At 37.3% G+C, this 13867-nt stretch overlaps 1 protein-coding gene across 34 annotated transcripts in view; it reads left to right on the plus strand.

The window, feature by feature from the left end:
• The first annotated feature begins 399 nt into the window (after window positions 1-399).
• col13a1 (collagen, type XIII, alpha 1) overlaps window positions 400-13867 on the plus strand; it is a 110850-nt gene continuing 97382 nt past the window's right edge. For 32 of the 34 annotated variants that reach the window (XM_048204421.1, XM_048204423.1, XM_048204424.1 and 29 more), the window contains exons 1-2: window positions 400-1049; window positions 6487-6556. In XM_048204421.1, coding sequence (XP_048060378.1) covers window positions 765-1049; window positions 6487-6556 — 355 coding nt within the window. In that variant the 5' untranslated portion in view covers window positions 400-764. The remainder of the gene's footprint in view (window positions 1050-6486; window positions 6557-13867) is intronic. The other 2 variants (XM_048204451.1, XM_048204427.1) reach the window with 1 other exon arrangement.

Here is a 13867-nt window from a genome sequence, read left to right on the forward strand (position 1 = left end):
AATTTTTATTTTGTTCGGTTTATAGAAAGGTTTATCCCACCTCTCTCAATCTGATTATAATTTCATTCAGCTTTGGGCATTTTTATTCCGATTGAGGTGTTTGGAGCATTTTCATTCGGATTGGACTTTTAAACCCATTTCAACGCTCCATGTAAACGCACCTTATTGGGGCCCATCAACTGTTTGGTTACCCATATTCTATTTGATGCATTCTGACTAATTTGTAATAATGTTTTGGTAACTGAAACGTTAACCCCGTGGTTATCATTTCCCCCTTTACACGTTGATTCAGTGAGTGCACCTAAAAATATCGTATATCCAGAGCCGGATCAAAGCCGGGGTCAGCTCCTCCGTGAATCCCGCCCTACCGTTTAGCCTAAATAAACCGAAAGGAGGGGCTTGTCCGCGACAGAGAAGCGAAGGGTCCCGTGGTGAGCGCTGCAGAGCCGTGTAGTGTGTGTGTCAGGTTTCATTCCGAGAGAGACTCAAGCTCGCAGCAGTCAGAGAAACCCGTCAAATGGCAAGACCGAAGCACACGGACTCCCACTAGAGCCGGACCTCACTCAACCAATATCTCCATGCACTTGAATGAGCAGCATGCCTCTGTTGAGGTCGCTTTGAAGATTCATATTTTCACTTGAAAAGCGGTTTAACTGCCTGAAAGGAAAACTTTAATCAGTTTATTTGAACAAGACCCTGCTCTGCCTGATAAAGTGGTGGATAAACATTACATTGCCTATATATATAAGCTACGTTTCACAGACATGGAGGACATGAAATTGCGAGTATCACCTCAGTCCAGTCGGGAGAGGACCTGTGTTCAGCATCCCTGCCAAAAGCGCATTTTGACGAACTGGAAGGACGTGTGTGCTATCTGCGTGTGTTTGATCTCGTTTGGAGTTTGTGTGTTGCTCTACCTGAGGACGTCGGATCTGCAGTCCAGGGTGCTCAGTTTGGAAAAGGACAGAGATCCCCGTATCTCCAGTTGGATCTCTTTGGAACAGGTGGAGCCAGTCCTGTGGAGTCGACTGGATCAGATATTAGAGGAGGTGAGCGGTGACTTTTATTCTTAAGATATTTGTGATAATATCTAGTCATAGTACTTTATACAAGCTATTTGCATGAGTCATGAGTGTGAGGACAGAGCGAAAGAGAAGATATTCATGTTGTCCCACCTTGTTGACATATCTTAACGAAAGGTAGAAGTGCGTTGCTCAGAAAGTTTAATGTGTTTGAGGTTGAAGATGAGGAATGTATTTCTGGAATTACGTTCAGGTGTGTTATAATATGAATGTAAAGAAACTGACGAGCTAAGCTCTAAATCTCCTCGTCCCCGTGTTAGTTTGTTTACTGGTCCTCGTTTGTTTACGCACTTTCACTGTGCACATTTGAGCTCTGGGGACTGAACAAACGCGCGTGCACATGGATCAAAATAATTAGTTGTTTCCTTTGCCCAGTTTTTTTTATTATTATTATTATTTTATTTTTTTATTTTTTGTTTGTTTATTTATCAATTATTATTTGGCATTATTTCATTCCTTTAGTAAATTGTCTTTTTAATGTATTTGTTGTCTGTGTGCTTTTTTGCCAGGTCACTTTTTTCTCGTTTTATCTCACTTAGTCCTTTTCACTTGGTTAAATATAATTGAGATAAAACAAACAGACTTCTACTTCTGTTTTAACTCTCTACTGACTTTAAAAACAAACTACTAGATAACATTAATTAGCTTAACCTATTGGTTGATATTAATATTTCAACCAATAAATGTCATTCACTAGAGTAGGAAATGATTAAATCATGATTATTGAATTACATTTGTTAGATGCTGTAGCTTTCCAGATGCCAGATCTCTTTTACATGGCTCAAATTCTCCACATCCTATTTAGCATTGCTCTAGAACAAGTGTCTATAAATAACACAATCGTATTGCCAAAATTTCCTTCTGCCATTTTGACACATCCATTAGTGTAGCTGTCTTAATAAAAGTACAGATAATTGATGTGATCCGGTAGATGCACCCGTATAACTCACATATGACCCACTGGATTTTAAAAAGGAATCTGTTGTTATATTTAGCAAATCTGCTACTGTAAGCTATGACTGTTGCTGTTCAGTAAAACTATTGTTTGCAGCATGCAAAACCTGCTAAACACATTGTGTCACCATACGACCACCTGTTTTACATCAACAATCAAGCAGTTAGGGCTCTCACCAGTTTCAGCACTGGCTGAGCACATGTCATCTGTGTAGAATAGGATTGAGCTTGAAGTGGTATATATTCAGTGCATTGCCTGTGGCCATGGTCCCTTCACACTGGCCTCTGGTGGATCATCACCTAGCTGCATGTAAAATATTTGCAGTGTTAAAAGTATCTTGGGTAGAATTTTGCTCAGGGAAAGGCTACCATCTCACTATCTGCAGTTCATAAAATAATAGAGTCTGCAGAGGATGATGCAGGTGGATATTTAGTGTGTTAACGAGACTAAGCAGACTGGTGTAGAGACAGAAAAGTGTGAGTCAATTTGAGGTTGAGTGTGATTACAGTGTCTGAATAATGTTGAGTCATTTACAGGTGAATCTCACTGAAATCTGTCAAGAGCATGTCAAGGAAAGAAATGTGAATTTGTTTAGCTTATTAGAAAATTAGATTTTCTTTTTGCATGCATTATAACATGACAATTAAGCATATTTTGCCACCCCATTTTAATTTGGATAATGCAAAAAAAAAAAAAAGAATAAGAATCTAATGAGAATTATCCTTCAGAATAATTTAATTTGCAAAAAAAAAATTATATATTATAGCAAAAAGCTATAATAAACTCCAGTGTTATCTCCTGTTATCAAGGGCAAATGTTTCTCATAGACATATTGACTACTGACATTTCAGCATCACCATTAAATTGCATGTACGTCTCCATTAAAGCTGAGAAACATATACATTGGAAGTGCCTGTTGAAGTTTAGAAAGGTGGCGATTTCACAATTTATAACAGAATGTGCCGGAATGTCCTTTAGGGGTGTAATCAAGATCTGGTGAGGGGGAAAGTAGAAAAACGAGAGAGAGAGAATGAGAGAAATGGAGAGAGAGATGGAGTTAGGCCTCCGGGCACAGAGTCTGGGGGTCTTAGCAGTAATCGGACATTGGAATTGTAAAACGTTTTGTCATCCTTTCAAAATAGATTGTTAAAACCAGATCAAATACTGGGCATCGAGTTACCATTAGAGCTGGGAGGCAGAGAATGTCGCCTCCCTCCTGTCCTAACCCATCCCTGCAAACACTGGGGCATCAGCTGTCACATGTCATTACTCCAACCTTACCATTTACATCACGTCATGATCTTAAAGTCAGCAAGAAATGTGTTCGCAAACCATTTTACTTCAATAATGTGATGCGTTTTCAAATGAAATGGTATTTAATGAGAAAAAATGTTGGACAGGACACAATTTTAACAATCAGGAAATTATTGGATTGTGAAAGTGGGCGTTGCATTCCAAAAAGTTGTTGAATGGCACTTGATGTCACTATTTGTGACATCAAAGTCGTTTCAGAGGTGAGCAAGTTATGACTTTTTGATGAAAGATTACAAAAACAAACATTTTTTCTCTCTCTCTTTGGAATAACATGCACAGATGAATGGTGTTCACAATAAGTACAGAGAGATGGGTATTAAGAAGGTAAATGGGGCCATTGTTGATTTCATGTTGACTTAAAGAACAGCTATATTTGAGCATAAAGGAACACACCCTAGCAGAATTAAATACATCAGTAACTCCATGTGCTTCAAAATGAAAGCTAAGTCTTTAGATCTTGTTCACTGTGCTTCCCGTCAATGCAACTCTTCATGCTAACTTTTCATCACTGGTTATTGTTTTCTCAATGTCACGCTGCATTGCTGTTTATGAGAGCACTTAGCTTTAAGTGAAACAGGGTCTTGCAAGCACTTTCCCATGGTTTTATGTAAAAACATTAAAGAAACCTTTTATTTGAACATAACCTGGGAATGTGGCACTGGAAAATCATGAGTTAAAGCTCTGGGAAACTCTGTTCCTGGACATTGCTCCTGTGGAAAAGCCGTTTACGCACAGCACAGGTTCCTTCCAAATTGTAGTGCATTTTCCACAGCTTTTCTGCTTGCAGAACAAACGTCTGTTGGTTAACCCAGCTGTCACATGTACGGTATATTTTCATCTTAACATTCTTCAGGTTTTCCTTTTTCTTCTTAACCTCCGTGAGTTCTTTTTCTGTTTTACAATATCTACCGAGTTCAGTAGTGTGGAAAAACTTCTACAATAGCTTGAGTGGTCTGAGTAAAGACTTCTCCAGCTGGGAAGAGGGTTTGCCAGTAACAACCAAATAAAGCCCTGGAACGATCGGTGGATAATATAAACTGGGGCAAGAAAAATGTCCAATAGTGGCCCCAGAATTATTTAGCTTGAGTGTTTCAATGTTAGATGGGGCAGGCGTGACCTATAGTACCACATTGTAGACGCTTGACAGACTTTACAATTCGGTCATAAATGTAGCCGGTCAATTATTGTTCTACCAGTGACATGGCATAACATACAGTTGGTATGTCTATTAAAGCTGGTGTTTTGTAAGTTTGGGATAAAAATGCAATAGTAGCTCTGTTTAATATCACTCACTGTTCTCTAAATTCTGTTAATCTATAGTTCATCGATCACTTTGATACCTTCACTACAATACCCTGGGGTGTCCATCTAAAACGGATGAACTGTTTGGTTCCATAGACTGACCTATGCACACATACATTGTTAATCAAATAACTAAGAACACTGCAGCACCTGTCAATGTGATGCTTCTAATAGAGTGAACGGCTCCAAAAGCTATGCAGAGACAACAGACATTGTGCCTCTGATCATGGTTGAAGTGCCAAATATATATTGTGCATTTAAAGGTGCCCTAGATTCAAAATTTGAATTTACCTCGGCATAGTTGAATAACGAGTTCAGTACATGGAAAAGACATACATTGAGTTTCAAACTCCATTGCTTTATCTTTCTTATGTAAATCTCATTTGTTTAAAAGACTTCCGGAAAACACGCGGATCTCAACATAACACCGACTGTTACGTAACAGTCGGGGTGTACGCCCCAATATTTGCATATGCCAGCCCATGTTCCCAACATTATGAAAGGCATTAGACAAGGGCAGCCAGTAACGTCTGGATCTGCACAGGTGAATCATCAGACTAGGTAAGCAAGCAAGAACAACAGCGAAAATGGCAGATGGAGCAATAATAACTGACATGATCCATGATAGCATGATATTTTTAGTTATATTTGTAAATTGTCTATCTAAATGTTTCGTTAGCATGTTGCTAATGTACTGTTAAATGAGGTTAAAGTTACCATCGTTTCTTACTGAATTCACGGAGGCAAGAGCCGTCGCTATTTTCATTTTTAAACACTTGCAGTCTGTATAATGCATAAACACAACTTAATTCTTTATAAATCTCTCCAACAATGTAGCATTAGCCGTTAGCCACGGAGCACAGCCACAAACTCATAGAGAATCAAATATAAACATCAAAATAAATACTTTACTCACATAATTCGAAGCATGCATACAGCATGCATGACGAACATCTTGTAAAGATCCATTTGAGGGTTATATTAGCTGTGTGAACTTTGTAAATGTGCTGTAATATAATCGAGAGCTCGTGTGGCAGGGAGCATGCGAATTAAAGGGCAGCGCGCTGAAAAAATCAGTGCATAGTTAATGATGCCCCAAAATAGGCAGTTAAAAAAATTAATTTAAAAAAATCTATGCGGTATTTTGAGCTGAAACTTCACAGACACATTCAGGGGACACCTTAGACTTATATTACATCTTGTGAAAAAGCATTCTTGGGCACCTTTAAGGTTAATTCATAAATATATTTTCAGTTTTCTTTCGAATTTGAATGTTTTAATTTTTTTAATATTTTTGTATATATTTTTATAATTATATTTAGTTTTTAATAAAATTTATATCCTTAAATATTTTAAGACGTTACACTACTGTTTAAAAGTCTAATGATGTAAATGAATAATTTTTTTCAGCAAGGACACATAACTTATCAGACGTTACAGTAAAGACATTTATAATATTACAAAAGATTTCTATTTCTAATAAATTCTGTTCTTTTATGTGAAAAAATCCTGGGAAAAAATGTATCACGGTTTCCACAAAAACACTGATAATGAAAAGAAATGTTTGTTTAGCAGAAAATTTGAATGATTTCTGAAGGATCATGTGACACTGAAGACTGGAGTAATGATGCTGAAAATTCAGCTTTACATCACTGGAATAAATTTGATTTTAAAATATATACAAGAAAACTACACTGTGAAACACTGTACTATTTTACTGTATTTCTGAATCATACCTATACTATCTGAATTATACTTTTGAATTATACCTTACATACAAAGCGGTTTGTTTCTGCACAGCTGACTTTAAATGTCCTGTTTATTTATTTCCAGAAATTAGCTGCACGTCTACCGAAGATCCGGGCGGCTCGGGATGCGCCTCACAGCTGCCTCTGTCCACCAGGTATGCCTGTTTACCCCATTCATCCACAGCCCACTCCTCCTTGATCACAACACACCTGTGACATTGTGCTCCGTTTGTTACTTCTGATATGCATTTAAATGTATGTTGCGGTTAAGCCTTTTGAGCTTCCCTTTTGCAAAAAATGCTATTGCCGGCCTGTATGAAGAGATTATATTGTTGCCTCGGCAATAGGATAGAGACGTGTACCATGCAAGTACATGAGTGAAAAGATTCTCCTCTCCCCAACCCTTTGCTGTCCACTTGTGCCCTCGGACTGGCATCGCTATGGTGACAGGTGCAGTCATATTTTCGTGCGCTGTTGGCAGTCATTGGTTTCACTCAACGTTTGAGTGGTTCGTGATGCAAGCCGGAGTGTTGGGATGGCGTCATCTGGACGTTCCTGAGTGCAGGGAACAGTCAGCAAGGTTCGCAGAGTACAACTAACAAGTCACATCTGTGTGTTTAACAGGACTAGCCTTGTTCAATATTCATAACATTAGATGAGATATTTTTCCAAGATTCTTTGATGAATAGAAACTTCAAAAGAACAGCATTTATTTGAAATAGAAATCTTTCGTAACATTATAAATGTCTTTACTGTCACCTTTGATCTATTTAATTCATCCTTGATGAATAAAAGTATTATTATTATGTTATTAACTATATATTATTATTAACTCTTACTTACCTCATCACGTGACACTAAAAACTGAAGTAATGGCTGCTGAAAATTCAGTTTTGCCTTTTCCATCACAGGAATGAATTACATTTGAAATATATTAAAACAGAAAAGTTCCTATTACTGTAATGATGTTACTGTTTTTACTGTATTTTGGCACAGATAATAGCAGGTGAGCAGCATAAGAGACTTCTTTCAAAAACTTAAAATATCTTAATTATTCTTTTAAAATGTATATGAGCACGAATTAAAATGACCTACTAGTCCGTCACACTTTTTATAATAACAATGTGGCTTCTTAGCAGCTACAATTTTACTTGCTTCCCTAACATAACCTCCAGATGTCAGTCATTAGACAACCTCTTGTGTTATAGCCTGTGTGTGTGTGTGTGTGTGTGTGTGTGTGTGTGTGTGTGTGTGTGTGTGTGTGTGTGTGTGTGTGAATTTACACATCTCTGAGAACCAGGCCAGATGGTACAGACATCTCAGTGTTAATTAGGCTAGTCAGTACTAGTCATTGTTGTGTTAACTGAGTGGGAAGTGACTTCAGACAGCGTAGTGAAACCAGTTTAAGATGGCCATGTCATGGATAGGCACTTTTGAGCCAGGTGTGGAGACCGTTTAACAGCAGGCATCCCAGATGATGGTCGTGTTTGTTGTTGTTTGGTCTTTATTGCTGAGCCGTGGGAGAGTGTCTGATCTCGCAATACAGACTGCGCTTTTACTTCATTTCAACCGTTTGATGACAACCAGGCAAAAGATCAGCATAGAATGTGTACTTGTTCAGCTGAAATGACTGTAGATACAGTGCAATAAAAGTACCGTTTGTATATTGTGTATAAATGTGTATAAATACTATCTGTATGTGAGGAAGTGTTCACATATATGTCGTTCTCCATGTCGCCAGCTGCTGCTTGTCAATCATTCCAGCACGCAGTGTTCAGATGGCTTCCATTCCATTGTTTATTTTGAGTGCTCAGCAGCGGGCAATAGTCTGTGACTCCTTCATCAAGCGCATGTATATGTATAGCATTGATTTAATGTTTGAGCTAGAGAAGAGGAGTAATAAGTTTTCTGCTTGCAAAGGTATCATTGTTTCAACCCATCAACAAAAATAGTTCTTTATTGTACAGTTTGCACCTCCTCTTCCAAGTTCATAAAGAATGCTATGTGTTTGTCATGTGCAGTTCAGCCCAAGGACAGCGTATTATTATTCTTGGCTCGGCGTGTTTAAGTGAAGATGATGTGTGGTGTGACTGTCTGTAAGACTACCTGGTGGCTTCATACATAATTTTAATTCTCTCTCATGAACTGTTATTAGTCTGAGCCTGTTCCTCTCGCAGCACTGCTACAATCTCAAAACACCTCGCATATGGGCCTGGGGAATGTTTCAACACATCCAAATGAGTTTATTTTTTCTGATTTTGCAAATCCCAAGGGGCTGCAGAGGTTAAATTCACTCAGCTCGTGTTTAAAAACCCATTTGGCCCATTCGCATTCACTCGGAAATTCTCCAAGATTTGTTTTTATGAACAAAGTCAGAGTCAGTTCATACATTCAACTGTTTACCCCCCAGCGCTGCACATTTCAGCACTGAAGCAGTAACAGTGCCCACATTCTTACTGTGAAGAAAACTAATCACCTTCTCAGAGGCATCTTTACATTGCAGGGATGATGAACAAGCCTGTGTGGATTAGAGGGCTGCACAATATTGGAAATTATGATATGTTGTTTTTTTGTGATATACAATGTTCTGTCATGAAACTCTAGATGGCACAGGCTGATAGGTTCTTAACTCAATCTGCTTGCAATCACATCATTCTCTATAGGGCACAGCTGATTGGTTCCTGCTGTATCAGTAGCCATTGAGCTCACTGCTCAACCTTCAAATACTTGGTCAGCATTTTGGAGTAGCAGTTGCAGCACACTTTCAGAAACCCTCCACCCTCCCCAGCTCCACCTGTGCAGATCTGCTATGAGTAATTCATGTACGCTATAATGTACAGCAGCTGCATGTCTTACTTCCTCACAGCAGCGTGTCGTGTATGTAATGGCAGTAGCAAGTCCTGTACTTGCTCTGCAGCAGCAGCAGCAATAACCAACAGCAGCATCAGCGTAGCTGATCTATTCCGCCAAGACCAAACATATCAACACTGTCATATCCTTTACCATGCCAAACACTCCGAGAGTTGTCATGACAGAAATATATTGCAATATGAAAAAATACAGGACTTTTCACCAGATGATTTGAATAGCTATATTTGGAAAGATTTAATAATTCTAGGATGGTCAGAGTGATTGTGGAGTGCATATGCATAGAAAATAAAAGGTTTTTAAAAATGGCATTAACTTTTTTCTTTTTCTTTTTTTCTTTTCTTTTTTTTAGTGTGAACCATCCTTTGATTTGGAAAAACTTGAAAAAATGGGGCCTTCACGCCTGGGTTTAAGACCAACTCAAACTTCTTTCATAAAGTGGACAGAGTTTTTTAAAAGAATCCTTCCACTTAGGTCATATTTGCACAGTTTTTAACCCATTTAATATCACTAAAATCATATTTATTATGATGTTATTGTGATTTATTAAATAAAATATTAAACATATAATATATTGTAATAATACTATTGTATTGTAAAATAAAAAATGTAAGTATTTAATAGTTTATTGTATAACTGTAAAGTTACAATACTAATATTTACATTTTACTTTCTTCATTTTCAAATGTTAAACAATCTAGCTTTTGTTTTGGCAGTTTCCGAGTGTAATAAATGTTTCAGGGTCAAGTGCGGCACTCTTCATTTACACACTTGCAGCTTGTGATGCAGTGTTTCAGCAGCTCAGTTCAAAGGAAATGTGCCAAGTTGCTCTGAAACTCTGAAACAAACACTGGATCATGAGCTGCGCACATGCAAATTGAACACAGTGTCACATTTCACTCTGAAATCCACCACGCATATAGTTATGTAAGCAAATCACAGCTTTTGAGATTTGAAAAGTCATATCGCAATATCGATTTTATTTATTGTGCGGGCCTAGTTATTACAAAATTGGCATTGTTTTAACTATACTTCACCAAAGCATGCCCATATTCATACTCATGTGAAACATTGCTTTAAGAATGTATGTTCTGATGTTATATTTTTCATTAATTTTAAAGCTTGATATTTTTAACTGTAATGAGAAGCATAGACAGATGCCAACATGGCACTTGAAGTGAGGATAAACGTGATTTGTACCGACCACAACAGGTTTTGTGTGGTGATTTATTAGCTGCCAAGAGCATGAAACCATTGAAAAAGACATTTAGAAACCAAACACTCAAACAAACCACTTGAAATTACCATAATACTTTAATAAATATTTAAATACATTTCTGTGTTTGATTTTGTTTACTTTTGTACAATAAACATTTTTTTTTTTTTTTTGGTTGGTTGGTTGGTTGTTGAGTCGCTGCTTTGTAAAACCAGTTAAGAACCACTGATTTTTAAGTGTTTTAGGTTTATTTTCAGTGTGCATGTTGCTTAGCTGTGCCCCTTTAAACAGATGTGTATATATAAACATCATTATTAAAAAATGACATCTGCGGCTTATCGTAGATGGCTGCATGTGTGACAGTTCTGTTAACAGTGACTGATGCATTGTCGCTATTTAGTCATCAGAGAAAACAAGAACGTAGTATGTATACATAAAGACAGTGATTTATGGCTCTAAAAAATGTTTTTGGAACGGTGTGTTTATCTGCCCTGGTATGGAAGAGTCACAATGACGTGAAAACCAAATGCACGCTGCTCAAGGTGTGAATGAACTGTGTAGACAATTGTGGCATGCTGATGGATATGATGCTCTTTGTTCTAGCAGAGATTTGTAAAAATGATCCTAGATGCTATTGCTGCCAACAGCTTTGTCAGTGTACAGGAAAACTCCCATGACAGTTAGATTGAATCCAGGCCCAAGCGTCCAGAACGCTCTTGAATCCACACATTGTTTCCCGAGAAGCTGAATGGCACTTTCTTGGATGTAGTAGTAGGAAACAGAGAAATAGAGAGAGACTGCTGCCACCCTCTTGGCTTCTATGCATCACACACTCACATTGCTCTTATTTCTGAAAAAAACAAAAACCAAAGACCCAATTCCCAAAAGGATTTAGTGTCTTTGTGACTAGATTCCGATCCGCAGGCCAGCATTGGTGGCCAGCATTAGTTGTGTCACCAGGGGTCGTGAGGGATTGGGTAAGAGTGCTATCTTTAAATGTGTGCATCACCGACACTAGTTCGACTGCTTCTCTCTTGGTCTTCAGTTGGATTGTTGTGGCTGCCATGAAGAGCGGGATGAGGGGTTTCATTGCATGCCCATCTGAGGGGATTAATCACGAGTACAACAGGAAGGGTGAGAGGCTTCTAAAGCCCCAAGCTTCACTGCAGGAAGTGACATTTGACAGTATACCTGGATGCGGTCCGAAGAGAAGCCATATCTAGCGCGTGTAACTGGAGCTTGACTCCGGGAACTTTATGTATGACATATTTGCCATATTTAACATCCTCATCATCCCTAAAAGTACAACACAGTAACACAGCCAAGTGGAAAAGTGTTCAGAGGTTAATTGAGTTCTCAGTTACACTTTAATTAAGTACTCAAATGTCTTCCGAATATGACTTAATAGAAATAAAAATACACGTATTAGGCAATTGTCGACAAACAGATGTATAGCATAGCTCTGGGTGAATGTGATGAGAAATATTTGAGACTTTTGATTGTAGATTTTGGTGTTATCTGAGCAAACCTCTTCAGCAAAAGTCTCTATTTGCTCCACATTTGATCTCATTTCTGTCAAGGAGAAACAACTAAGATATTAAAGAGATATAATTTGTGGAAGAAACTGTTCACAACTCAAAAACAAACCTAAATAGATTGGTCAAATATTGACATGTTTATTGTAACTAAGTGCTGTAGCTAGAATTGTCGTGATACCAAAATTTCAGTCAGTAACAATACCAGTAAAATTTCACAGTTCTCAGTACCATAACGGAAACTATTATTTCATTAACTATTTGAAAATGTAAATAAATAAATCAAATGAGTTATTATAAATGTTAATAATAATTCTAAGTAATAGGGCTGGGTATTGACACAATTTTCATGATTCGATTCGATTTCTATTCACATGCTTGCGATTCGATTCTAATTTCAGTTTGAGAAGGAAAAAAAATCTTTCAACTAATGCTGTAAACTACACATGGGAGTCAGTTGCTACTACATTACTATAATATTGAAGGTTAAAATTTAACTTATTTATATACAAACACTTAAATTACAAGAATCGATATCGGTTCGTAAAAATGAGAATCGATTAAAATCGAGAAATCAATATTTTTACCTAGGGCTGGACGATTATGGCCTAAAATCAAAATCTCGATTAATTGAACATTTTACCTCGATTACGATTAATGAACGATTATTTTGTTTCTGTGGGTTTTTTTTTTTTTTTTGCCCTCATAGTTAACTGACAAGGTTTGTAGGCTACTGTAAATATGCTTGACTATTATTATATTTTTTCCTATTGAAAGAGCGATCTGACAAACAGTAGCTGCACAAAACGTGAAGATCGCGCGCACAGAGAGGAACGCAGATACGAGTTGTCAGCGCTGTCCTGTGATTTATCACTAAAGTAGCTTAGAAACTCAAAACTAATTAAAGCATTTATTTTTCTACTTTTGAAGGAACTATTAACAACCCACAGCTTCACAGTTAATAGAGAGACAGCATGACTAATTCACACGTAATCGCTCTCATTACGCACTGGTACTGTGCTATCCAGGGCTGGACTGGGACAAAAAAATGGCCCTGGCATTTTTGCTCAGACCGGCCCACCACAATCGGTCGGACACCACCCACCAGAGTATTACAATTAATTGGTAGAGTTATTAAAAGTACACTTAGTAAGAGTAGGATTTCTAGATAGACAATGTGCTCCATGATATAAAAGCTAGTTAACCCTTAGAACGTGGATGTAGAATACTGATAATTCTATAAAGAATTAAAAAAAAAAAAAAAATTCCAATGAAACAGACAGCAGAAAAACTATAATTTACAATTACAAATATACTTTGTTTTAAAGAGCACAAACCCCTGTTTAAGTGTCAAACATTTACCTCTCATTGTTTAGATACTCCCCATTAAAAACAATGAAAAAGAAAACTATACTACCAAATTACTCACAAAAAACGTCCTAATAAAATGATATTCATGTTATTCACTTGCCATAAACAACCAAGTGTTCATACCAGAGTAATAGGGTACAAGAGCTACAAAACATAACTTTTTATAGCTGAAAAGTGAGATCTAGTAGACCATTATCACGACTAACAGCTATAAATAGACACCTATAGTCTCGTTGTGAAATAAACACATCGTCAGTAATATTACATTATAATAATAACCTGAATTTTTTTTTTTTTTGAAAAATCAAATTGCATCATTTCAGGTTTTTCTATAAGAAAGGCCGTTACTGCATAAGTGAACTCTGATAGCTACAAGGGCACTGCTAACTACAAAAAAAATAACTTTTGCTGTGCTATTTGACTTTAGTTGACTGAGTGACCACTGCAGTAGGTGACAGTCTGACTTTATAATAACG

This window comes from Megalobrama amblycephala, linkage group LG10 (assembly GCF_018812025.1).
Source record: "Megalobrama amblycephala isolate DHTTF-2021 linkage group LG10, ASM1881202v1, whole genome shotgun sequence".
NCBI classification, from domain to species: Eukaryota; Metazoa; Chordata; class Actinopteri; order Cypriniformes; family Xenocyprididae; genus Megalobrama; species Megalobrama amblycephala.